This window comes from Ammospiza nelsoni, chromosome 9 (assembly GCF_027579445.1).
Source record: "Ammospiza nelsoni isolate bAmmNel1 chromosome 9, bAmmNel1.pri, whole genome shotgun sequence".
Taxonomy (NCBI): domain Eukaryota; kingdom Metazoa; phylum Chordata; class Aves; order Passeriformes; family Passerellidae; genus Ammospiza; species Ammospiza nelsoni.
The window spans coordinates 30,575,410-30,601,734 of NC_080641.1; the positions used below are offsets into that span (position 1 = coordinate 30,575,410).

At 40.9% G+C, this 26,325-nt stretch overlaps 1 protein-coding gene across 2 annotated transcripts in view; it reads left to right on the plus strand.

Moving 5' to 3' along the window:
* The first annotated feature begins 1,380 nt into the window (after positions 1 to 1,380).
* The window catches only part of ZFYVE9 (zinc finger FYVE-type containing 9), a 55,143-nt gene continuing 30,198 nt past the window's right edge, over positions 1,381 to 26,325 (plus strand). The window contains exons 1-4 of one of the 2 annotated variants that reach the window (XM_059477824.1): positions 1,381 to 1,513; positions 16,881 to 16,983; positions 21,573 to 21,677; positions 22,456 to 24,515. In XM_059477824.1, the coding sequence (XP_059333807.1) occupies positions 21,608 to 21,677; positions 22,456 to 24,515 (2,130 nt within the window). In that variant the 5' untranslated portion in view covers positions 1,381 to 1,513; positions 16,881 to 16,983; positions 21,573 to 21,607. The remainder of the gene's footprint in view (positions 1,514 to 16,880; positions 16,984 to 21,572; positions 21,678 to 22,455; positions 24,516 to 26,325) is intronic. The other variant, XM_059477825.1, reaches the window with a different exon arrangement.

Below are 26,325 nucleotides of genomic sequence, written 5' to 3' on the forward strand. Positions count from 1 at the left end.
CATTCACTGATATATGCGGCAAGTTAATGGAGAAGCCCAACCTGCCGGAAAGGGATGGCCTGTAAGTGTGAAGGCCTGGGAAGAGGGAATGGCCGTGCAGCTGCATTAGCAGCCACCACACTCACCTTTCCCTCCTGCCTAGGCTGACATGGCCCTGCTGCAGCTGGGAGATCACAGACCTGCACCAAGCTGAGGGGACAGCGACTCCTTCCCATTCCCCTGGCACCAAGCGAGCCTTTCCTGAGGGGGAACCGAGGTGAGGGGTTCCTGAGGCGAGGGATGGGGTGTTCCTATAAGGCGAGGGCTTCCTGAGGAGAGCGATGAGGGGCTCCTGAGGCAAGAGGTTCCCGAGGTGAGGAGTGAGGGGCTCCTGACGCGTGGGATGGGGGGTTCGTGAGGCGCTGGGCGCTCGCTCGCCCGGGTGAGGCTGCCGGCGGCGGTGAGGGCGCGGTGTGCCGGTTCGCAGCCCGGCACCGGCCGCCCCCCGCCCAGCCCGCGCCCGGCGGACCGCGGCACACGCGGGGAGTGACAGTTCCTGGAGTTCCCGAGCGCCCGCAGCCAGGCGAAGAGTCCCGCTCCCGGCATGGGCGGCCGCCTCTTCTTGGAGAGAGAACGGGTGAGACTCCGGGCGCGGTGTCACGGCTTGGCGTGCCCTGCCGGCTCGCCATCGCGGCTTCTGTGGGGAACGAGCGTGGTCGTTTGTTGTTATTTGGTATGTGTGGGGTTGGTTTTTTTTGTTTGTTTGGTTTTTCCCCTCTCTTTTTCTTTTTGTGTGTTGCGTTTCTCTTTTTTTTCTTTCTTTTTTTATTTTTAATTTCTGGAAGCCTCTTTGCTGAGGACTGAACGTGTCTGCCGGGGGATGGCTCCGGGCCTCGCACCTCTCGGTGCGGCCGAGGGCGTCCCGCAGGATGCTGTCCCTTTCCGATTGTGGAGACGCTCAACACGAAATGGCGAGATAACACACGTTCGGCTCCCAGCCGCGTGTCCTTCTGACCAGGTTTTGTGGAGTGGTCACACTACGCACACTGCAGCCGGTGCCCGGAGGCGCGTCCCTCGGCCGCGGGGCACCGGCAGCGCCCGGTGGCGGCGGTGGGTGCCCGGTGCCGCCCCCGCCTCTGTGTGTATGTATGTGTGTGTGTGGCTGCGGGGGCCGCGGGCTCGGCGGGTCCCCGCGGGGACAGAGCGGGCGGCTGCTTCCGCTGTCCGGCCGCTGCGGGGGTGCCGGTGCGGACCCCGGGGCCCGGTGCGGGGGTGCCGGCGCGGACCCCGCGGCGCGGGGCGGGGGCGCGGCAGCTCCGCGCCGCCTCCCCGGCGGTGCCGCAGTGCCGTGCGCTGCCGCCGGGGCCGGGCAGGGGGCGCTGCTGCCGGGCGCTGCGGCGGCCTTGGCCGCGGAGGCAGCGAGCGAGCGAGCGCGGCTGGCGGCGGCGAGGGCGCGCCGGCCCCCAGCGCTCCCGGGGCGGACCCGGGAGATCCTCTCGCCATGCAGACCCAGCGGCGCCTGCTGCCTCCCGAGGTGAGTGAGCGGTGTGCGGCACGCAGCCCGCGGGCCCGGGAGGCCGGGGTACCCCGCTCCCCAGGCCCCTGCCGCCCGCAGCGAGGCCCCGCGGGCGGGCGGGCGGGGAGGGCTCCGGCGCCTCGGTGGAGCCGCCGTATCGCCGACAGCGCCCTGGGCCTGCCGGCTCCGGGCGCCCCCGAGCCCCGCCGCCCTTGTCCTCGGCACGCCACCAAGGGGAAGGCAGCGATCGCCCCCCAGCCCTCCCCGGCGGCCGCCCTGGTCCTTGAGCTCCCTCCCCGCCGTTCCCCCTCCGTCCCCGGGCGGCCGGAGGTGACCCGCTCGCCCGGGGCACCTTTCTCCCGATGCCGGGGATGGGGAAGGAGCTGCTGCTCCCCCCGGGACGCCCCGGGAGCCGCGCGGGGCAGGGCGAGGCTGTGCCCGGGCAGCCGCGGCTGCCGGGCCGGGCAGGGGAGGGAGGATCCCTGTTTGCATCTCGTGCCCTTTTTATGGCCTGATCTCCGCTCTCTCCCCGGGCAGGGAATGTTACTTGCTCATCGCGATGTGTAACAAGTCACTCCTGCAATGGTGGTAGTGGTGGAGGGGGATGGGGAGAGCGGGCGGGATGCGTTTTATAACATCTCTAATTACGTGAAATTGTGGTCATGTCTCACTCTAAGAATAACTGGCACTGTTGACATGTCAGACTTTTTGCAGAGGTAGGCTAGTTTCTTGCTCATAAATGTTATGGCTAAATAGGTGCCTGTGGCAGAATGTGGCTCGAGAAATGTTTTTATCTTCTTAACCAGACAGAGAAACAAGTAGCAGATGGAAATTGATAGACTTTATGTTTTCGTGTTAACGATCTTCTTTATTTATAGACAGGATATTCCTTATTATTTTATGAAAGAGGTTTTTCAGAGAGTGTCATTTTTACACATATTTTCATTCAGTTCAGGTATTAAAAGTTAACTGAATTCTATCAATCTTCTTATTAAGTGTGATTGGCTCAGATTAGAATTTCTGAATAACACTGCCCTCAGTTTTTGGGTCCAGACAGAAACCAAACCTGTAAGGAGCTGTGTAAAAACAAATAAAATAGTAATAATAAAAAAGATGCTCTACCTGAATAAAAGCTTTTATTTTCTTTGGGCAGCATTTAACTGACTAGGCAAGGCTTTAAAACATTGTAATTAACTTCTATTAGCAAGTCATGGAACACATCCCGATTTTAGATACACCTTCAGTGGCTGATACATCCAAATCCTTTGTTACTGCCTGAACCCTCAGTGTGCTTCTTTTTATAAAGTTAAGGCATGTGATGCAAAATGAGAAGACCAGTCTCCTTGACCCAAGAGAGACAAATTTAAAAATCTCTTCAGAGAGTTGGGGAATCTGAAATGGAAGCTGAAGAAGGGTTTAAAATTTCAAACAAGCCTCCCCCTCTAATTGAAGCCCTGATCAGCCCTGAACAAGTTACCATGTTCTGACACACTGTGATTTATTTGCATTGCTTTATGGTGCCTGCTTTAGTGTGTGAGAAAGGAAGAAACCCACCCCAAAGCCGCCGTGCTGACTCCTGATCCTGGGTGTTATTTTTGTGTTAGCTCTGAGGCAGTTACGAGGCTGGGGATTAAATACTTTCAAACACACACTCATTTCAGGATCTGAGGCCTGGGGCTAAGGCTGAGATGAAATACAGTTTTTTTAGCCTGGCATAAAGTCTGGCTGTGATTGTCTGAGGGAACAAAGGTAGAGACTGAACAAAGATGCAGCATTAAAACTTGTGGCCAAAGAATGATAAGCTTTTAATGTCTGTTGTAGTCTGTCCACTTGCTGTGCCAGCTTTGGCAGAAAACAGCTTGCTTGTTTTTCAGTTTGCAGGCTATCTATAGAAAATTACCTGGAAATTATTTTGCTAAAGGATTAGAGTGGTCTTTTGCTTTTATTCAAGTTGGCCAAAAAGAGGTTTTGAGAAGAAGTTGTATGTTCATGTTTTGTTGATCAGAAAAATCCTTTCTATATACTAAGCTGAGAATCTTCCCAATAAAACTGATTCTCTTAACTGAAAATCAGTTGAGGAGTGATAGTTTCAGTGCACAGTTAGTCTGTGTGCTGATGAAGCTGTGATCTTTTCCAGAACACTGTTGTAAGATGCCAGTATATTCATAGGCTTCTTTGAAAGTGTTATATAAAGGCTAATGTTTATTTTTGTAATGTGATTGAGATTAAAGAAATTGAAGGGTGGCCTGTTTATGGTTCTATTTGTGATTCTTTAGGAGACTCAGACTTTTATGTGGATAGAAATGTGAACTAATATGCTTGGTTTTCCCTGCTGTTGTTTCTGTAAAGCATTGAGAAGGGTACAATGGTACTGCAAGTTGACAAAGCTTTTTGTGTTGATAAGCAATAGAAAGTCAAAAGTAAATGGCTGAAAGTAACTGAAAGCATTGAGTTTGAGCTGATAGAGACAGCTTTTACTTCTGTGTTAGCTAGAAGTGTTGGCTATGTCTTGTAATATTGTGAAAATTGTGTCAATTAATGCAGATGGATAGGATGATATAAAATATACATCAGGGATCTTTTATTGACATAGTAGCTTCTACTTGAATTGGAATTCAGGAAAACAGAATTCAGGATATGTATTGATACAACTTTTTGGACTAATGACTAGAGCAAAACATGCTATATAGTTATCAAAAAAAATACACACTGAAAAATCAGTGTGATAAAAGTAAATGACCTTTATCATAAGGCACACAAATATAATTTATATGTAAAGAATAATTACTGGTCTTATCTCTATGATAATTTTATTTTTACATACAAGTAAAGTACATTCCTACCTACTATCTGTTTGGCTGTATTTCACTTTAGCTGCTATTCAGATTGCCATAGCAGACAGAATAGGAAAAATACTTTTAAGGTGAGTTTATATGTATTCTTTCACTGAATAATTCCAGTCTGGTTTATTACTGGATGATTCCATTGGTAATTATATTACTGCTGTGTTGCTGCAAGAGACAAGCAGAGATGGCTGATATTGGTACTCCTTTTTCAGAAATAACAGCCCTCCAAGCAGTACATCAGCATCAAATAGGCTTAACATGAGTGGCAGAGGAAATCCATAAAGTGTCAGTTAAACTATTTTAAAGGTAGTTACTAGAGAAATTGAATTAATTTAAAAACATAGGTTGAAGGCAAGAATGCATGGCCAGGAACATCAGGGTGTCCACAGAGGGTAAATTGTTCCTTCCCTGTTCTTTCATCCCGATCTGCTCTGGGAGAGGGGATGTAAAGCAGCAAGCCCAGCCAGCTGAGATTTGCACAGGCATAGTTCTGTTACAGTAAAAAAAGGCAAAAAACCCAAAGGTGATAAACTTTATGTGAAAAGCAGGTGTAGAGTCACAACCTGTAGATCCTCTGTGTTTTAGAAGTGTGCAGCTGGAGTGCTCTCTGAAGAGCTTGTGTGACATCTTCAGTCTGAGGGTAAACTAAGGCAGTAGTTGTGTTAGTTATGAAGGCTGGGGAAAGAGAGCTTTAGGAAACTTCAACATTGGTTTGTTTTCATGTGAGATTTGATCATTTGGAGATGTCAACATGCAGCAGTGTGACCATATGTTCTGCTTTGAAGTTTTGGTGTTCATGTATCAAGCTTTTCACATGTTTGTCCCCAGTGTACACCGAGCAAAGGAAAATGTGGACTTCAGTGCTGGATTTCCACTTGCACTGTTGCTTTGTTTGTCTCTGTGTTTCTTGAGTAGAAATGATCAGCTTTCATATGGAATTATTTGCAGATAATGCTAATAGCTATACCCCTCTATATTTTGTATTTGTATTGTATATAGAATTTATAAATATCTTTTTCTTTCTTGCTATATGTGTTATAGTTCATATCATACCTCTGATATTTTGATGGCAACTGAAGTTACAAACCTGTCTATGAATCAGTGGGGTATCAGTAGTATCAGTTGTTTAAGGGAACACACTGAAGGCCCAGAAGCTTTCCAGTAAGCTCTGCTAGGATTTTCTAGGTTTGTCTGTCAGGCATTTTATTGCATGCTGCTTGTTTCCTATGATTCTCCTTCTTTTTAATATCCACAGGAAGCTTGATGAACTTTTGTTTTTAAGGGCTTGATGGCATAGTGGACTTGAGTAGGGCTTTACATTTGGAAATGGCATTGCGCTTAACAATTTTTTCAAACACTGTTTTGTTGTATTTCTGTTGTAATTTGGTTCCAGCACAGTGCCAGAGGTGGGAAGGTTTCCCATGGAGGCTTGAGGCATCAGCTGGTGCTTTAGGCAGTGCTGCTGACCCTGTGGAGGGGATGGGTTTGTATGAGAAGCAATGCAGTAAATGTGACTTCTCTGGTGTCATCCTGGTTTTTGGCCTGACTCGAGCTGAACTGATGTTTGCAGTAGCTACAAAGAAGCACTAAAGCATAATGTACACAAAACTGGATGTGTTTCTTCCTCTGCTGTTTTCTGTGTGTGAAAATGTTGTAGAATTCAGTTTAAAAACTATTTTAGGGCTGTTTCCCAGCTATTCTTCATTAGAGAAATTAGGCATGATCAAAGATGCTTGAAGTGTTTTCTGCTTTTCTTTATTGAGCTGAGAAGATCCCTTGTCCAGTTAAGAGCTAGAAAAGAAATGCTTTACACCAAATTATTACCATGCTGACTGGTAGTGTTTCAGAACTTTCTTTATTGAGTACTTGTAGTACAATTTTGCAGAAGAGATTTTTTTCATTAGTAAAATGGTAGCTGGGAGGAACTTGTCATTCCTCTTTCCAGAGCACAAAGAATTCAGAGGACATTTCCTATCAGGTGATAAATTGAAATGAGGCCATACTTGGGTCAGAGATTCGTGTGTGCTCTATCAATTACAGAAGAGCTCTGGCTGCTCTAGTAGCACTTAACAGCCTTCTGGATTCTTGCAGTTTTAAAAACTACTGGAATTGGAAAGTTTTTATTTACTCTGACAATATACTGAAGCCTTTTTTAATACATAATCAAACTGAAATGTTACACAGGTTTTGGGTACAACATCTCTATTCCACTCTAAGTTTAAAATTTTGTTTAGGGAAACAATATGGGTGCAATACTTTAGCAGATTCATAGCAGATTATCAATAGAAAAACATACACCAGTACTTTTTTCCAAAAAGTAGTGTGATGCACTTAAAAGAAATGGGTAAATGTTCAGTGGAAGAAGAGGATCAAAGAGCTTTCTAAATCACATAATATCTTCTTTATCTGTGAATGACACTGACTATTACAGGAGCTTTTCTTGTTTCTAGGTTCAGTTTTGTTGTGTCAAAACTCTGCTTTGAACTCAGTGTACATGTTGTCTTAGCTGTTTGCACTCCAAGTGTGAACTAGGAGATCGATTTAGGAACACTAAAATAAAGGCCAAGCCATGTGAAATATGATTTTACAGTGTATGTAGTTACTATAAATTCAAGAAGAATTGGCAAATCATATGAATGTGCATAAAATTTATTGCTTGACCAGTTGGCCAGTCAGATAATTGGAAGTTTGTAAGATACTACATCACAAAAATTGTAGATATTTGTGAGGTGATATTGTGTAGATATTTGTGGGTTTGTGAGTCCTTTGTTTCTCAGTTATTGTTTATTGTACTTCTCTTGCATTTCTTTTAACCCAGTCAATGAAGCTGTTCTCTCATCTGTTTCATTTTCTTCTTCAACAGCTTTGATTTTTTTTCCTCTCGTTTTGAACTGTTGGATTTTAAGAGGAAGGTTGAAGACTGGTGTCAATAATAGTAAAATATGAGTCCTGCTTTCTGAGGATGTAGATTCCTCTGGTCTGTGTGGTGCACAGAGCTCATTCTGATCTTGGGTGTGCCACACCTCCAGTATCTCTGAGGTGCCCTGTGGTGATGAGTGTGGGGTGAAGGCAAACCCTGCCCCAGTCATCTGCTGAAGGTGCCTGGCAGAATCAAATTTGTATTCCCACTTCAAGTTCTGCAGCTCTGAGCTTTGCATATCAATTTAAGCAAAATGAAATTAATCTTGTTTCTCTGCCAGGTGGGGAAGGGCAGTGGGTGAGGAGGTGCACATTTGGATTTTCTGCAGGTGTTGTAGAAAGCAAAGGCAGTGGGCTGCTGTTGTTTATTGCAGAAGAGAGGTGGATAATGTGCTGGTAGTTCTTAAATAAATGTGATATGAAAGGGAGAAGTTTATTTTGAGTGTTATTCCCAGCAACTGCTGAGTAGGGGTAGTGCTGATCTGTCTTTTTAGTGCATCACATCAAGGAGCTTGTTGCCTGACACCATCCAATACTGAGGACAGAGAACTGGGCTTGGTTAACCTGGGGCTCTGAAGAGTTCAGTGGTTCTTGTGCTGAGTCAGTGCAGTGTGCTGGAACCAGTAACAAAGGAGCTGAAATACTGGGAATCTGTTCCAGATTCATTTCTGATGGCTTTGACTTATTTTCCACCTGTAATTCTTTAGATTTTGTGAAGGATTTTGTAAGTAGCCGGGAATTTCTTCCACGATCTGGAGATGAAGAGAAGTATGTTTTGTTTTAAGTTGGAAGATGTGTTGAATGAGTTTATTACAGTGTAAATCTTATCTGATGTTCTATGTATCCAAGTCCTTGGAGATACTATATTAGTAAGCATTTTGTTCCACCATCTGTGGAATGAAAGAATCTTGTTTTTCTCTGTAGATGTAAATCCTTTTTGCCCCGTAGTATCTCTTCCCTTCCTTCCCTCTCTGCATTAACCCTATCTTTCTCACATAACACCACAATTCTGGGGATTTTTTCCAGAGCTGTGTGGGTATTGATTGCCCAGCAGGTTGCTGCCAAAATACATAGAGCAGCTTGCTTTTCCCTTGGAGGGCAGTCACTTGGATTTGCTTTTACTGGGGAGAGACTCATTTTCATGACAGATCTATATATTAAAATATGAGCATAAAGAATAGAAAATGAACAGTATAATCCCATAATATTAATTTCTATAGGAAATTAGATTAAAGATACAACACTTGAAAAGTGGCCTCATCTGAACACTAAATCAGTGTGTAAGTCCTCTTGCTCATGTTACTGAGGCTCTGAATACTGAGCTTTCTTTGCAGGCTGGAGGAGACAAAAAAGCTACATGGTTAAAATATACCCAGGCAATCATGCCAATGTAATTTTTTATTCCCTATCTGCACTGTAATGCAGATAAATGAACATTTAATACAAACTGAGATAATGTAAGAGGAAGGTTCCCTCTTTGTGATTTTTTTTTTTTGATTTATCCCGCTCTTTGAAATTTCACATTCTCCTGTGATACTGTAGAAGTACATGCTATGGCTTGGAAATAGCTTGTTTCTGAGGCTTGTGTTGGGTAGAAAAAGGCACAGGTGTTTTTTATTTACACCCTTTTTGGGCTATATCCAGTATACAGCTGCTGGTTTTGTTGGCCCAGCCACAGTGACAGTCCAGCAGAGCATATTGGTTGTCACTGTGTTACAAAGGTACATTGTAAATGCTGTGTTGCTTAATTCAAAATGAGTATTTTAATGGTTTCTTATTTGGTGAGCTTGAAAGTACATGCAAAGCCCTCTTCTTAGGTTATATTATTAACAGATTACTTTAAATAGCATATATATTGAAGCAGCCTCTTAGCTGAAACACCAAATTGCATTGATTGTAGTAATTTCATACTGTGTTTTTGTATAAATGATGAAGACTGCATAAAACCCCAGCATATTTCATGGGTTTCACAGTTCTTTCTTGATTCTTTTATAAATATACCTTTAAAAGGTTGTTACTTAAGCATCAGTCCACCTGTGTGCTTTTCTGCTTTCAAGTAATTGTATTGGTGTACTGGCTTAATAGCTTCTATATTGTATTTACCTTGGTTTCACTTAACAAGTCACTTGTAAAATGCATTTTAACCCATCTCTGGAATTTGCTCATAGATTTTCTTTTTGAATACTCATGTAGAATGAATGTAGGGTTTATTATGATGCCAACTAGAAATTGTTTCTTGAGACCCATGGGCAATAGATGGATGTAAATGTAGTGGTTTTGTTTCCTTATTAATTTCCTATAATAACCCTTGTGGCTATATTTTTTTTTCATTAAGCTTCATTTCTATACAGATGGCTTTTCAATGTACCTTCTAATGTGAGGAAACATGCAGTAGTGTAGTAGAAACATGTTCCTATGTAGTTTACAAAACTTGTCTTAACTGGAGGTTTCAAATACTGAGATGCTTGAGGGAAGTGGTCCTGGATGCTGAATACCCACTCTTTGTGTGTGTCACAAAATGCATTTCAGGCTACAAGGCTGGGGGTTTAAATGAATTTGTGAAGGAGCTTAATGATGGTCAGTAATGATGAGGAGGGGTAGGAGGCAGGTTGGTAGTTAGGACAGGGTTTTAGGATATGGCTGTTATTGTAGCCATGTGGGGTTTTTTTTCTTTTTTGATGGCCAGCTCTCTAAAGACTTCAATTTCTGTTTGCAAAGTGGATGGAGCACCATTGCTGTTGGGTTTGCTCCCTCTGTGGTTAATAAGGTTGTTTACAAGTATGTTCATGCCAGTAATGAACAGTAATGTTGGAACATGAGGTTTCTTATGGGTTTGGGTTTTTTTGGTCAGAGAAAGAAGACAGCTTAGGTAGGGAGAAAACAAATGGATGCAGGAAGAAGTGAATGGGAAGGAATGTGAGGGGGAAGAGGGGCCCTCCAGATGAAGAAAACAGGAGTGTGCTGAGAATGCTGCTGGCTAAGGAAGGGTAGAGAGGTGGGGATTCATGGCTGAGCTGAATCAAGCACCCTGTCAGTGGACAGAAGAAGTGACAGAGGTTTCTCAGTGTTGATCTGTCTGAGAAATGTTGCACCTGAGTTTAGAAGAATTTGGAGTTCCTACAGCTCTGTAAGATTTCTGCTAACTGTATTAACACTCATAACTCATTAATAAGGAAGGCTTTCAAATGTTTTTGGGGTTTGTCTGTTAAGTCAAATTTCCTGTGCCTGCTAACAGAGATACACAATTACGGGCATTTACTATTAGAACTAAACCTTCACAGAGCCCAGTAGAAATTTCAGGTAGATATCCTGATTGCCTCAGTGGCACAGTGAAGAGAAAAAGCCTCACAGTGCACCTAAGTGCAGGTTGCTGCCTGTTTCTGGGGGTGAGTGCTCAGTCCCTTCAGCACTGTTACAAACATGTCAATGCCCTGAGCACAGAGGACGTGCATGCTCAGAAATAGCAGTTCCAGTACGCACTGTTGCCATGGATTATTGAGTTGTATGCAATGAGTTACTAGTTACAGATGACTTAAGACATAATGCACTGTGAGCATCAGCAGTGATGCTAGTTAGATCATGATCACAAACGTGGGAGGGAACTTTGCTACACTTGACAACAGTGTTTTATAATGTGTTTGGTGTGATATGAATATAAAGGTCTACACAAAATGGGAATTAAGTATAGAGATAATTTCAGGGAGAAGACAGTATGAGATAAAAGTCCATATTTATTTCAGCTTTACATAACATAGGATTGAGAAATAGTAACCATTTGGTGTCTATAATTATATTTCTTCAAAAGATATGTCAGAATTTACAATGCTGTTGTGTGGCTGAGTTATCAGATGAGCAGGGATGACCCAGGAGTGCTGGAAACAAAGCCTGTTGATAAAAGTGCTGTTAGTAGGTGCCTGACTGCTTTCCAGTGGCCTTTCAGAGTTTTTGCCTGTTGGGATGCTCCATTCTCTAAAGAGCAGCTGAATGTATAAATTGTGTTGCTTCCAGCAGCTTCTCTCCCCTGAGTACAGCTCAGAATTGATGGGCTGGTGAATGGTGGCAAAGCAGTTTTCACTTCTTGCCCATTGTCCTTTTGGTCTGTCCCATTCTGGTTGTGTGGCACTTCTGGCTTTTATTATCAGCTTTTGCTCACTGGCACTCACAAGTGTCAGTCCCACATGAGCTTTATAAAACAGGACAGCTCCTTAGGAGTTGTGGCTTTTATTTAGAGATTCATGGGGACCTCAGTCAGTTCTTCCCTTATTGCCCAAATCTAAGAAAGATCTGAAACAATGTTGAGTCTGTTTGGGTTTCATTCTTGTTTCTACCCTACATTGGAAAGAAGAAAAATTCATAAAGTATTAGAATAGAGGATTAATCCATTCTGGGAGAGAGTGTGCAACTTTAAATAATTTTATTCTTCACATGTGTTAAACATCAGAGTCAAAACCTTCTTAAATACTGAAATATAAAAATCATCCCATAAACCTACTTGTTCTATATGTTTACTTTAGTTTGTGTTTGAATAAAGATAAATAACGGCTTCAGATCAGTATGTTAAATGGATTAATTTTTAAAAATAACTGTGTTGTTACATTGATGACATTACTTGGAACTCATGCACAAATTAAGAAACATGATTTCATATTAAATTTATGTTTAATGCACTCTGCATTAGCTTTTTGTGGTTTACAGTATTTCAAATTTGCAAGTTGCATGAAACAAAGTATTAAAAAACATGAGATACATAAACCACCACATTTTGCTCTACGAGCATATGAGTAAGCTCAGGAAAGGATTTTTCTCTCTCTCTTTTTTTTTTTTTTTTTTTTTTTTTTCCCCCAGCTGTATTCCTCTGGAAAAACTTGCGTGGAAGGGAGCTCTGTGGTGTAAACCTATCTATTTGTTCTTGCCCAGAGCAGGGATGGATCCTTTTCCAGGCATCACAGTTACATAAGCAGGAGCTGGTTCCTGTCTCCAGGTGCTGAGGCCTCTGCAGCAGGCTGAGGCTGCTTGGCAAGGCTGCGTTTGTGTCAGGAAAACAAATCAATTGCTTTCTCCTTGAAATAGTAAAAAAGGGTAGGAAATGGAATTTTATTTCTACTGTAAATGGTTATAAAGCAGGTGTCCTTTTCAGCTGAGCTGCTTTTATTTTCTGGAGCACAAAGGTTGATAATGCTGCTGTCGTTGTTCTTGTCTCCCTGTTACTTTTGACTGTGATGCTTCCTATAACGCTGCTTTGAAGTTGCTGCTCCTTTGACTGCCTTACTACTGCTCAGGCATGTGTGAATGTCTCCTTATGGAAACTTGGCTGGAGACAAAAGTGGAAATAATGGCTTGAAAATGGCATGGGGGAGAGTCAAGGGAAAAGATGCAAATATTGGTGAAATAATTAGAGAGGCTGCACTGCTTTAAGCATTGTCCACCTCTCTTTGTTCAGCTGATTGGAAAAAAAGACAATCCGATGCAAGATTGCAATGGTTTATCTTTTGTCAGCATTCGTGGGCAGTGAGCTGTACAAAGTGTTGTATTACACAGGAATAGCCTGCCATGCCCCAGCCTGGTCTTTACATGGAGTAGTAGAAACATCAGCAAATTATAGAAAGTAAAGCTGAAGGATGCTTGGTCATCTTGAGCGTTTGGTGCAGGGAAAGGATTATCAGTGACTGTATCTTTGTATCTGTTACATTTCATTTTTGCTGCTGTATTTAGTATTGCTTACTAAATGGATTTATGATGAGTTTTAATGGATTTTTCTAATCTGAACTGTGGTATAGACCATGTATTTAAAAAAAAATCTGTGTCATTTGCTGAGTTTTCTTTAATAACTTAGAATTCTGAAAACAATTTTTTTCTGATTGCACTGAATGACTACTACTTTAATTTATTAATAGAACACTTAATTTTGGAATGCTTAATTTGGGGTCTAATCTGAGGTCCTTGCCATTGCAGGCATTTTCAGGTGTGTGGCAGACATTGCTACTGCTGTGCCACAAACGCTTTGTAACACCTGCCCTTCCCTTCATGTGGCACCTGCTAGGTAGAAGAACTCCGTGTTGGGGACAAAATTGTTGGGCACGTGGTAAACCACAACTATTCCGAGCATTACATGACTTGAGTGAAGAACCCCCATTTCCATTTGTGAAAGTTTAGCTTCCAGACTGATTGATCAGATAAAAGAATTAATTTTACATTACTCATGTGTAGCCTGAAATTTTCCACCTGTCTCCCCCCGTGTTCAAGTATTCTGATTTTCTATTAATGTAACCCCCTGCTGTGGCATTCCTTGCTGCAGTTTGGATTTTCTTGCAGAGCTGGGGCCTGAACACATCCCCTGTCTGTAGTCTCTGAATCTCCCATCTGATACTTGCAGAGTGTAGACAAGGTAGGAAGTGAAGATACCAGTGTTGAAATCTGGATTTGCATGTAGGATAATGCCTGGTTCAACTAATCTAGCAATAATAAAGTGCCTTAAAATGGCTGCAAATGTCTCCCTGCCTACTCAAAGACTTCTCCTCACTGGTAGCACATTATAGAGGCTCTGTAGTGTAGTTAAGAGTTGGATCTTTGCCAGTAGATTGAAGCATTTTTTAGCATCTCCTCATGCTTTGAGCATTTTTTGCATTTTTTTACCATAGTATCAAAATTGCTTATTTTTCAGTCTCTTTCCATTTATTATAAGCTATTCCAGTTTCTGCGAGTTCAGATTACTTTCATTTAATGTTGTAAACATTTTTTACATTCTTTTTGGTGGAAGATATTTCTAATTATGTATTTTTGGAGTTCTTTCCTTCTATTCTTCATCCTTTCTTTATGCCGAGCACGTCTCTGCTTGTCAAATTTCTCTTCAATTTCTGTTTTGCTTTTGCAGTAATTGGTAGTCGCCTTCCTGGAGCTCCTGAGGGAAATCAGCCACGCAGGGTACAAGCAGAGCAGCACCTGAGTGACACAACTGTAGGGCTCAGCCCACCACCTGCAGAAGGGATGAGGAGCTGAAATGCTCCCAGTAGCAAACTGGGACACCAGGGACACTGGGCCTCCTGCATTTACTGTCATCTTGGCTCTCAGTGGGCCCATAATTTAAGGTGGAAATGTGTGTGTTTTTCACAAGTGTGATGGAACCCTTTTTGCAGTGTGTGTGATTCAGAGAAAACTTTATAATCACTAGGTTATGTCACTGACATCTTTTTATAAAAATCTTTTTTTTTGGGATTTTTCTTTTTTCTGGGAAGCTGAGGCCCCAGAAAAAGAATGTGAATAGTAGTTGTTTGCTGCTGTGGAATGTAACGAGTGTACTTGTGATTGGTTCATGTTAGATGTGTACAATTGCAGGTTAATCAGAGACTGAGCTCTCTCTGAGATAGAATCAGGGAGAGCTCCTTTATTATTGATTCTTTTTTTATTCTTAATTTAGTAAGCTTTTGAAACTTTTTCTTTCTATTTTTATTAGCATAGTAATAATGTAATATATACTATAAAATAATAAATCAACTTTCTGAACATGAAGTCAACATTCTCGTCTCTCACCCTAGAAAACCCTTGCAAACCCTGTAACAAGGTTATATGTTGTTGTGAGTATTCTTGGCTCTCATTTGTAGTTATTCCTTTTGTCCTCAATTTTCATTTAAATATACTTCTCTTACATTAAATTCTTACTGAAAAAAGAATTTGGCTCTGTTGCCAACTTGTTCTTTTTTCCCATGGAATCCAAATGTTATAATTTACTTTTCTTTTTTCTTTTACTTGCTTTTTGTTTAAATATACTACATTCATATCTGTAAGCACGCTTTGATTTTTGCATTGATCTTTGTAAGGGGAAATAGCTGCTGAGTGTAAATGTTGAACTGTAAACAAAAAGCTCCAGGACCTCCAGGTAATATCTCTTCAAAGCTTACTGTGGAGACTGGCAGCCATTGATTGGATCTTCTCTGTTGAGTGGTTATGCACAAAAAAGTCATTACCTGGGAGGAGTGGAACAAGGAAAGAGGAGCAGAGTAAAAACAATGAATAATAAAGCTGTGCCCTGATTATTGCTTGCCTGGAAGGTTTGCAGGTAGAGCAGGGGTGGCAGCAGAGCTCCTTTAGCTGGGGGTTGCTAGGGCTGAACGTTTCTGATCAGGGCAGGTTGGACTCTGTGGTTAATGTGTGACTGGTTCATGTGGTGTTCGTGATGCAGCTGACAGGCCTTGCCATAAATCACAGAATTGTCTTTAATTGATCTTTCTTTTCAAAGGGATCATGAAAACTGAATCATTTTCCTGTACTCCAGGCTGGGAGGGGACCTGATGTTGGTACAGAAAACCTTCCCCACTGCCACGTGTACTTCACATCCCTTTGAAAAGGCTCGTTCTGCAGCCTTTCAGTGAAACTAAATTTCCTCCACTTCTGTTTTTGCTTGCATGTGATGCCTATCTGAAGAATGTTGTAATAAGATAACATCTACTATTTTCCAGATAACCAAAATTCATTTTCATTTATAGAGGCAGAAATACACATAGCATCAGAAATTTTACTTGTATACAGGAAGAGTTCTGCTGGCATCCAAAGCTGTGGGATTCTGAGTTTGAAAACACTACTACTCAGAGTGCTGCTGTTCAGTTCATTAGTTTCCTGGGATTATTACTGTAGCTATTCTGAAAAGAATAATAAACAGCCCTGGGAGAAATTTAGTGTAACACTGAATATTGCTTTCATGCATGGAGAACTGATTTTTTTTTAGCGCTGTTAATTTTGCTGAAGCTTGAAGATTTTTTCCTAACATATGTTGCAGCTTCATCAGAGTACTGATAAATATTTCAACTACCTTACAGGTCAAAATGTCAGTGCTGGCAAACCTTAAAAAATGAATTTAACGTATCTAATTCCTTTTCTTGTTGCACTGTTTGTCATAAACTGGTTTCTGTTTCTCTGCCCATGGCTGTGTTGGATTTTTGAGCTATGTTGGCTGTTAGGATGCAGCCTGAGAAAAGAAGCACCTGACCTATAGAAATGCTGTGGATTGAAGAATAAAAAATAAAAGTTTCTTCAGATGACTTTTTTTTTTTTCTCTTGGGTCCTCCATACTATTGAAGGCTGGTGCTATTGTGGGCCTTCTGAGAAGAAGCCTTTAAGAAATGAAGGGAGCCTAAGATTGTAGGGGGAATAATTTGAAGACAAAACCACTTGTTTAGCTGTAACTAAATCAGTGGGAAGCTGATGAATACAGTGTACAGAATTCAGAGGGCTGTGAATTTTTGTTGACTATCTAGCTCTTTATTTTTGGAAGGCCTATTGTAGTAGAATATAATTGATTTCAGGGGTTAGTTTTATAAATTGTTGCAGTCAAGGTCATCAGGAATACAAGGACAGTTGAAGTTGCTGTGTTACACTGAGGGTTTACAGTTAAATGAGAATAATAACAGGTAGGTAGCAATGTGGTATTTATTAGCCACATTTTTCACCAGACTTTGGGAGAACATGGTGCACACACATCTCTGAATTCAAAGCTGCAGATGTAATCCAAATTGTCTGAAGCTTGCAGCATTTGCCAAATATGCCTGTGCTAGCTGCAGTCACATGTTGAAAAGGACATGGTTTGTGGCAGAATTGCCTGTCATAAAATACATGTTTGTATTTTCTAGGATCAAGTAGAACACCCTGATTCAGCAGAACTGGCTGGTTGTGCTGCAGTCATCATGAGAAGGCACAGGGTCATTGGTTTCTTAACATATGTGTAAGAAAAAGGTAAGAGGCAAGTTCTGCTTTAGAATATAATGATTCAGAGTTCTGCACCTGAAATGATTTTTGTGTATTCTTACAGATATATATTTATATACATACACCTTCATGTATTCTTATATATATTTGTATACATACACCTTTGTGTGTGGATGGATCTCTTATAAAGAAGATGATGGAGTATTTGTAGCAATTTGTTGTTTTGTTTTTTACTGAAAGTAATTGCCCCATTTTAGAGCAAAGATTGTGTCTTATTTTGTCTGGGAGAGGGGGAAGGCGGGCAAAGTCTTTCTCAGTGTGTGCTGTGGCCAGAACTCATCAGTTCTAAATAAAGCTATTGCTCAACTCAGAACAAAGTGTTCATTGCAGCAGAGGTGCCTGACTCGCAGGGACAGGTAACGCAGATCGCCGAGGGGAGCTGGAACAAGATGTGCCCTTGACCATTGTTTGTTGGGCTTGAAGGGAGTCTTCAGGAGCCCTGGGTCTAATCAGTCTGTCTGTCCAGTCCATCTGTACTGTCTTGCTATGGGAAAATGGCATTTTCTGGATGTGTGATTTTATCAGGATGAATAAGCAATGTTTGGTTTCAGTTTGATCATGCCCTTTGTGACTTCCATCTTAGGAGCTTTCCATGGGTATTTTTTATGAGGACTGTAATAAACTGAACATTTTGTGTAGTTAGAGATTACTGAAATGTGTAGTTTCACAGTTTGATATTGAAAAAATTGTCTCCACAGGACAGCATGACAGAAAATCCTGAGATCCTATTCTGGCTCTTTACATATTCTCTGGTTTTGGGGTCTTTGCTGTGAGGCCAATAGTTGAATGTCAGTATTATTTCCTTTCAGTGCAGTTTTTTATTACAGTGTTTTAATGTGATAATGAGCTGATCATCCACTGTTAAAAGACAAGTCAGTTCCCGTGGTGAAAACATCCCAAGGATAATTTAGGATGTGCAGTGCAGAAGATCGTGGGATACATAATCCCTTATCACAGAGCCCAACACAAATACGAGTCTGGCTGCCTTGCAGGTGTAACACGAGGCCAGTCTCTTGTACAGTTCATTTCCAGGAGCAAACTGGCATGTGGGGTATCTGAGGGGCAGTCTCCAAGGCTAAGCCTCTTTGAAACACCTAATATTAAGGAAGATTTTTCTGTCCTTGTGTCCTTCTTTCCCCCACTATGCAGCTGCAGTCTGTGTTGTGTTTGAATGCTGGGATGCCAAGGGCAGTAATTCTGGGTGGATATAACACACACATTTCTGGTACAGGCACCTTTAAATTTAGACATCAAGGGAGAGTAAAGTAAGCTTCATGGAATGTAAGTTCCTGAGTTTCAGAAATGAAGATGATGATAAGCCCATGTGCTGTTGTTATGAAGAAATTGAGAAGTAAAACACACTTCCTGAATTATGCATGATGTGTGATCCAATAGGAGCTTGAAAAAAATCTGGTTTGACAGACTGCATGTTTTAATTAGCTCCTTGCCCTGAAAGACAGAAGATGACTCTGCAATGGATAACGAGTGATCTTGAGTTCTGGACTTACATACCAGTGGATAGTAACCATTGTAGTAATCTTTTTTGTATACAGAGTTAAACAAAGCATAAAATTTTACTACTTTTTTCCATAATTAGTCTTTCCTGCCAAGTCTTTGCATGGAGGACTGTATTTTTGAAAAAAAAAATCTCCTGTTTTTTACTCATTGCTGGTTTGTGCTTCCTTTTCTTCACACTGGCACAAGATCCTCTCCTTCATATTGTTCATCCCAGTATATAGTAATTTTGGATCTCCTTTTTGGTAGCATAAAATTACCACTGAAATTTCTTTCTGATTTGCTCCTGTTTTTATTCTTTTTCCAGAGTCTAAGTGTTGTGTGTTTGCTCATCAGCTTCTCTCCATGCCATGACTCAGGATATTTGGGCAATACTACAGAGTTTCTCAGCTATTAAGGATCCTTGAAAAAATGTCATGCCAACCTTTGTCCTAAGAGAAACTTTGGGATTAGAGTAATTCTAAAAGTCTTCCAAACTTTTACAGTGGTACATGTGAGATGCGGTCAAAAGTCTCAAAAGATCTGTAAAGGAATATGTTTTTTATTTAGCTTTGCATTTAATAAAAATATTCAAAATAAAATTAAATTCTAAACCACAGGGAAAACAGCTCCTCAGTTATTATGGCATGCTGTTTTAGAGCATTTTATTTTCTATTTTGATCTTGAGTTGCTGGCTATGGTGAGTTGAAGCATTAAATCTTCATGTGGCAAATACGTGAGTTGCTGACAATCAGGAAGCCTTGCTGATGTCTGTTAGGAACATGAGCTCTCATCCTCCTCTACTGTCAGACAGAGGAGAGGACATTAAGGACTTCTGTGGATTTGGCAGTGTGTTTTGCCCTTGGCAGAAACTTGCAGAAAAGCTTGAGGAGTTGTTGCATTCTTTTATATAATAATAATAATTTTAGATATGAAACCTAAAGATTTGCAGCTGACCTTTTCTGAGAAATACCTACTGCAACAGACAATGAGATCTCATTTAGAGTGGCTGTCATCTTAGTGACTTTGAGCTTAAAAATAAAAGGTTCTCCATATATCCTGGTACATCAGTGAGTGAAATAACAATAGTGATATAAAAGGTCTTTTCTCTCTTCAGTTGGAACTCATGAGCACAAAAATTTGTTACGACATTTTTCAGTCTTGCAGTGCCTCACTGACAAATACTCTTTGCATCATTGACTTCAGTAGCAGGACTTTGCCTTGGAATAATTATATATGTCTTCATCAATTGTTTGCTAGGAGCAATGTTACCATTATAATGTAAATTAAATACATTATAAATGGATGTGCAGTCACCTGGTATTTTGTACAAAACAGTGCTACTTTTTGAGACTCCTGAAATACAGCTGGCTATCGAGGTGGGCAGCTTTTCCATTTCTTATGTTATGATCTGTGCACAGTAAATGATATGGCAAATAATCTGTTTTCCTTGCAGAAGGAGTTAATCTAAATTTCCAGAACAGAGGACAAATCTAGGAGTATGTCAGATGACAAGTCTAGTTTATCTTGGAATTATTTTGCAAATAGTCTTTTTTCTGTTGGTGCATGTTAGATTAATTTTCTTTAAAACTTGCTTCTGTGCATATCTTTAACACATGCCTTAGTCTAATTATATTAAATAGCAATGTATTTATGTTGTATCATGATCAGCTTTTAAAACAACCATGTATCACATTTTAAGTTGACCTTGAAAATTTGAACTCTGCATTTTGTGATATTTTAATGCACAATCCTTTCCTATCAATAACCTAACTGGAGCTGTTGCCCATAATAAGTGCAAAACTGTTGTTCTGTAAATATTTATAATTTTTGAATTTGTAAATACGAAATGTTGTAGTAGTGGAAATAAAGGTGGTTGATGTTTTTCTCAAATCCAGATCCTCTGGGGATAGTGGTAAAGTATTGTTTTAAATTGGAAACTTCCTCTAATGTGTTGTATCTCTGGTGGAAAAAAGCAGGTTTTTAATTGAGCTGTCAGGTCTAACACTGCTTCATGCTGCAAAACAAGGTTCTCACCCTCTCCTCCTCCATTGCCTTATTTCACAACAGTGAAAGCCGACTCTGAAGAGAATAAAGCTGTTTTGGATGATGTTCAGAGAACAGATCAAGTCAAGGTCTCTGTGGTTTATAGGTTATGGCACACATTTCCCACCGAAAATGTCTCTGCTGGTAGTGAATGTTTGGAACAAATGAATCAGGGTGTCTTGTTGCTACAAGACTTTGGTAGTGAGGCATCCATGTTACTGCTGTTAGGGCAAAATATTACTTGTTATGTGAAGAGAGTTATGTAAGGATTCAGGCTTGGGTTTTTGCTTTGGTTTTGGTTTTTTTCCCTCCTCATTTCTCTCTTGTCATCTTCTTTTCTAGCCTGAGAGCATTATCTCTTGATGACACTATTTACTTCTGTGCATTTTGCTGGATTTCCAGTGGCTGCCTTTCGGGGAAACAAGGATTATTAAAGTAGACATTTTAAGAGGTAGCACAATTCAAGCAACACCCATTAAGTCCCTTAACAACTTTTACAAGTATGAATCTTTGAAGCATCTCGAGAGGAATGAGGACTGACACAGAGTACTGCTAGCCTACGGTGCATTAAAAAATCAGAAGCACAGGGAGTTTAAACTCCTTGTTCAAAGCCACATGAAGTAATTGGTGGTAGCAGAGATCTGAAAGTCAGGTCTTGAGATTTTTTTTAGTTGGCCTTTCTGGTTTCTCTAGGCTGGTTTTTATTTTTATTATTTTTTAGACTGGTGTCACAGCAGTTTTGCTTGTACCATTATGGTGATCCTGATAGCCAGACATATTAATGTGAGAGACTGGAGGTAACAAAATCCAAAGCAAGTTTGGGGAAGTTGTTAATCTGAATGAAACAAGTTTAAGCACACAAATGATTTTTATTCCTGGAAAATACTTTTGATTCATGTCTGTGATGTATGTAAAATTTGATTTACAAAGGACTTTTCCCCTTAAATCAGGACAATATGTAAGGGAACACTGCTGACTGAAGGTTAAGCATCTGATTGTAATTTGTTCTCTGGCAGGTTTAGACAAGGATCTGGTGGTTGTTCCCTGACAAATGGAGAACTATTTCCAAGCAGAGGCATATAACCTCGATAAGGTTTTAGATGAATTTGAGCAAAACGAAGGTGAGTCATTTTGAAGAGGGTTGTAGATGCACATCAGATCTCTTCTCCAGAGGACAGTATAGAAGAGGGGGAGATGTGTGATACCCTTTGAGGGTTTGAGTTGCAAATTAATCTCAGAATTTACAAAAAACATCTTTTAATTTTGCATGGAATGTCTTCAGCATTTCTTAGTAGCATTCTCTTCTGCTTCCATTCATCTTGTTTACCTTTGTAAAATTTCTTCCTCTTTTAATGGCAAATGTGCCATACATTTTTAAAGAAAGGTTTTGTGAAGCTTAATCTCAGTAACAATATTGAAATCATTTATTTTAAACAAATCAGGCAAAACTTATTTTAAGCTTCTTTTGCAGAAATGTTTTATTAGGTCACATAAATCATATGATGAAGGTTATCATGTTCAAAGCACTAAATTTTTTGCTTAGTCTAATTGGTCATTCTTTGCTGTCAAGTAAGTTGAAATGTTCATTTTTATGGGGGTGAGAATCTTTCCAGGCACTTCTAGCTGTCTAAAATATATTAATCAATGTTTTAAAGCTGCTTTTGCAAATTCAATCTGATACTAATTGGGGTAGCTCTAAACTTCTTGAGTTCCAGTGACGTTATGGAATTACACTACTAATGGTTGGCCAAGGATGTTGGTTATGACAGGTGAGCTTCATTTTTGTGCCCACATTTGAACACTTCTGCATTTCTATTTGGGACATTCTAATGCAGCAGGATTAATAGAAGCTGTAGCTTTAATAAGGCAGTAAGTTTTGTTGTTTAAACCCTTTTTCAGATGCCGCTGTTTCACCTACTCTGCTGGGTGCAAAGTGGAATCAGATTCTAGATCCGCCTTCTCGTCGCCTGTCATTCAACTCGGCCGTGGCCAACGTGAATGAAGCTCCAACTCCTAATGAGTGTCAGCAAAGATTAAAGTCTTTCTCCTTGTCCCACTCAGTGACTACACCAACAGGAGGAGGGGATCGCTGTGCTAATGGAAAGGATTTTAGCATAAGCCCAGAGACCCCAGTCATGTGGATTGATGATCAGGCAGCAGCAGATGATCAGCTGGTTAAAAGAAATAGTAATCGGGATGATCAGTGTAACTCTATGGAAGCAGGAGAAAAGAAATGTGGAAATACAGCTTGCTTGCCAGAGGAGAAAAATGTGCTAGTGGTGGCAGTCATGCACAACTGTGACAGAGGAACTCTACAAAGTGGTGATGTGGTGGATTGTACAAATTACAACAGTCAGTCCCTAATGGACTCTATTAGCTTTACACTGGATAATGAAAACCGACAGAGTGACCAGCTCAGTGTTACTGTAAATGGATCCACAGAAAAGGATACTGATACAGAAAAGCAGGTAAACAGGCTGTGCACTGAAGATGACTCTGTAAGTCATTTGATTAACACTTCGTCTGAAAGCCTGACTGCTGTATGCCCCTCCTCTCGATTGAAGGAGGATTTTAATATGAATAAAGATTTGCTGTTTTCAGAAGCTGCAACTGCAGGGATCAATGCAGTGACTCTCTTACAGAGACCAGTTGATGGTACTGCTAAAATGCAAGAAAATTGTGTATCAGTTGAAAATTTCACTAGTAAAGCCATTCCTCAGAGAACAGATCTAGAAGCTAAAAACTCTTCTGGTTCCAGTAGTGGAAGCTTAATTGTAGAACAGGAAACAACCCAGCAGTTGCACTCTAGGCTATCTGGGCTCACTGAGACCTGTCAACCTAACGTGGCTGGAAGTGGCAATTACAAGGAATGTGTTGCAGAGGATGTTAGTGCCACCAAAGGTGAAGTCATTGAATGTGATAAAAATCTCGGCACAACGGAATTGCACAGCATGGCAGAATGTTACCCTGAATCTCAGGAGATGACTAATTGGGAGCTGACAAAGTTGAATGAGATGAATAGTAAGCAAACTCTAGGAGAGAATGAAAGACTTTTGCAGACCAAACAGCCTGATGATGCATGTGGGAATAGAAGAGAAGATGAAGATGGGGTATTGGAGGCAGGCATAGACTTAAAAGGGTCTGGTACAGATGAGCTTGGAGGGTCCAGTCTCTCTGATGTGATGGCTACATCAGCAGCAAGCTCTCTGTCTAATGGTTGTGATTCCTATGGAATGCAGAACCCAGTTGTTGCTCATGTTCCAAAGACTTTACCCTCCAAGGAAGACTCGGTGACAGAGGAAAAGGAGATTGAGGAGAGCAAGTCAGAATGTTACACTAATATTTATGAACAGAGAGGAAATGAGGCCACAGAAGGGAGTGGTCTTATTTTAAACAGCACTGGTGATCACATAAAGAAAAATTATTTGCATAATCTTTGTAGTCAGGTTTCATCCATGCAAGGGCAGACTTCACCAAAACCAGTGACTAACCTGCAATATAGTGTTCCTTTTGGTGGTGCAAGACCTAAGCAACCCACAAATCTGAAACTGCAGATTCCGAAGCCATTATCGGACCACTTACAAAATGATGTTATTCCCCCAAATTGTGGAGGTAATAGTAAAAACAAAAATGTCTTTGGTAAGACACAGTTAGGGGATACAGCAGACACGTTTCCTGGTGAAACATCTTCAAATGCCTCTGGTACTGGCTCTAATGGGGAACATTTGGACGAGTATGAATCTGGAGTCTCTAATAGTTCGTGCCTTGCAGTAGCCCCAGATAGTCCAGATAATGATCTCAGAGCTGGTCAGTTTGGAGCTCCAGCCAGAAAGCCTTTTACGACTTTGGGTGAGGTGGCTCCTGTGTGGGTTCCAGACTCTCAAGCACCAAACTGTATGAAATGTGAGGCCAGATTTACATTCACCAAAAGAAGGCACCATTGCAGAGCCTGTGGGAAGGTAAGTTCATATTTTGTGAATAAGCTCAAAGTACCCTTTTTTACCTGGTACTGCACAACATCACATCAGAGGGCTTGCTAAGCTACTGGATATAGTTACCTGTGACACCTCTTCCTAAAAAGCTGTGTCTGAGTGAAGCAAAAATGGGAATTTCTGAGCTCTGATCTATTTAGGGTGCCAATAAAGAGTAACTCATTGTTATTAGTCTAAACGAGCAGTTGTATTTCTTGGTTGCAGTGATCATCATCCTTGGGTTTATGTCAGAACTTTTATAAAATGACCAAGTGCAGGAAACTGCTTTACAGAAATTACTGCATCAATAATCCCATTAAAATTACTGAAATAAACTTGTGTATTGGGAGTGGGCTGTTGGATTGCTGGCATTCCTGCTGGTTTACATGGCTGATGAACTCAGTTCTTCTCTGTCTTCTCTACTATTCTCATATTGCTTACATTATTTTAAATAGTATTAACATGTTTTTAAACATACATTTGCTCTTGGGGAAAAAAAAAGTACTTAACTGTAACCTGATGTTTGTCCACATAGTGAGAAATGTCATAATGAAGACAACTAAAGCACAATTTCTGTATCCCTTTTTGTTGTGTAAGAAATACTTTATTGTTGAGAATGTTTTAACATTTTATGTATGTGCCATCTAGGTGAACTCAAATTCTTATGATTTTATTGTAAATTATTAACCTGTAAAGTATTCCAAATATCTTTTACTGAAATACATATCAGTGACATAAGTATGAACTCAGGGAGAAAATAATGATGATTCAAAAGCAGTAAACTACCTCTTGTTAATTAGGTACTAATGAATATTGTAGAAAGAAATACTAAAACCAACAAGGAGTAGAATAAAAAAAACTTCAGTTCATTTAGGCCTCACTCAAAAGTTTCTGAAGTTGATTGAAAGAACCTGGCTGCTATGGGTGATAATTTTTGCTGCCAGAAGAGTGCAGGGAGGGCAGAATGATTGGATAAAGAACCTAAAAGAAGCAAATGTATCAGGAAAGCTCAGAGCCTTGTGCCAGCCGGCTCTGGAAGCAGCCCAGCAGAGCCCCCAGGCTTGCTGCTGTTCCCTTTAGGAAGCAGAGTGCACAGCACTCAGCCTCTCACTGGAGAGATGCTGAGCAGTGTTTGCCAGGGCACTGTGAGAAGCTGAGCAGAAATTCCCTGTGCCCTGCTCCAGACTTGCAGCTGGCTCAGCCCGCCCTGCAGCAGCTTGGTTGCAGTGGAGGTCCTGATGTGGAGCCAGTAACAACCACAGGTGATCCATGAGCATCACAAAAAGCACGTGCCTGTCTTCAGTGTGCTTTGGGTTTCCATCAGGGGCCTCATTCTTCTCATAGCAGTTAAGCAGAATCTGTAAGCCGTGGAAGTTAAAGGATTGTCCGTGATTTTAGCTTTGATATGTTAACTGATTCTGTTATTTAGGTTTTTTTTTCCTTCTAGTTGGACAAATATGGCTTCAGATTTTATGTGCAGTAAATTTTTTACTTATTTTTGTGTTTTAAAAAAGTTTATTGCTTGGATTTAATTGCTTCTCTGTAATGACTGAAACTCTGAGTTGCAGAAATGAATGCAGAAAATTAAAGTATCTGTAAATGGATAAAACATGCAATGATGGAACAAGGCCAGAAATTTCTATATGTTTTTTGCTTTTTACATTCTTCTGACAAACCTTGAGAAGAACCACCAGTGCCAGTGGGGTTTTTTTGATTTTATGTGGGAAATGGATAAAATAAAAAATACCTCTACTCAGTAGACAAACTGACTCAGTAGACTTAGAATGGATTTATTTTT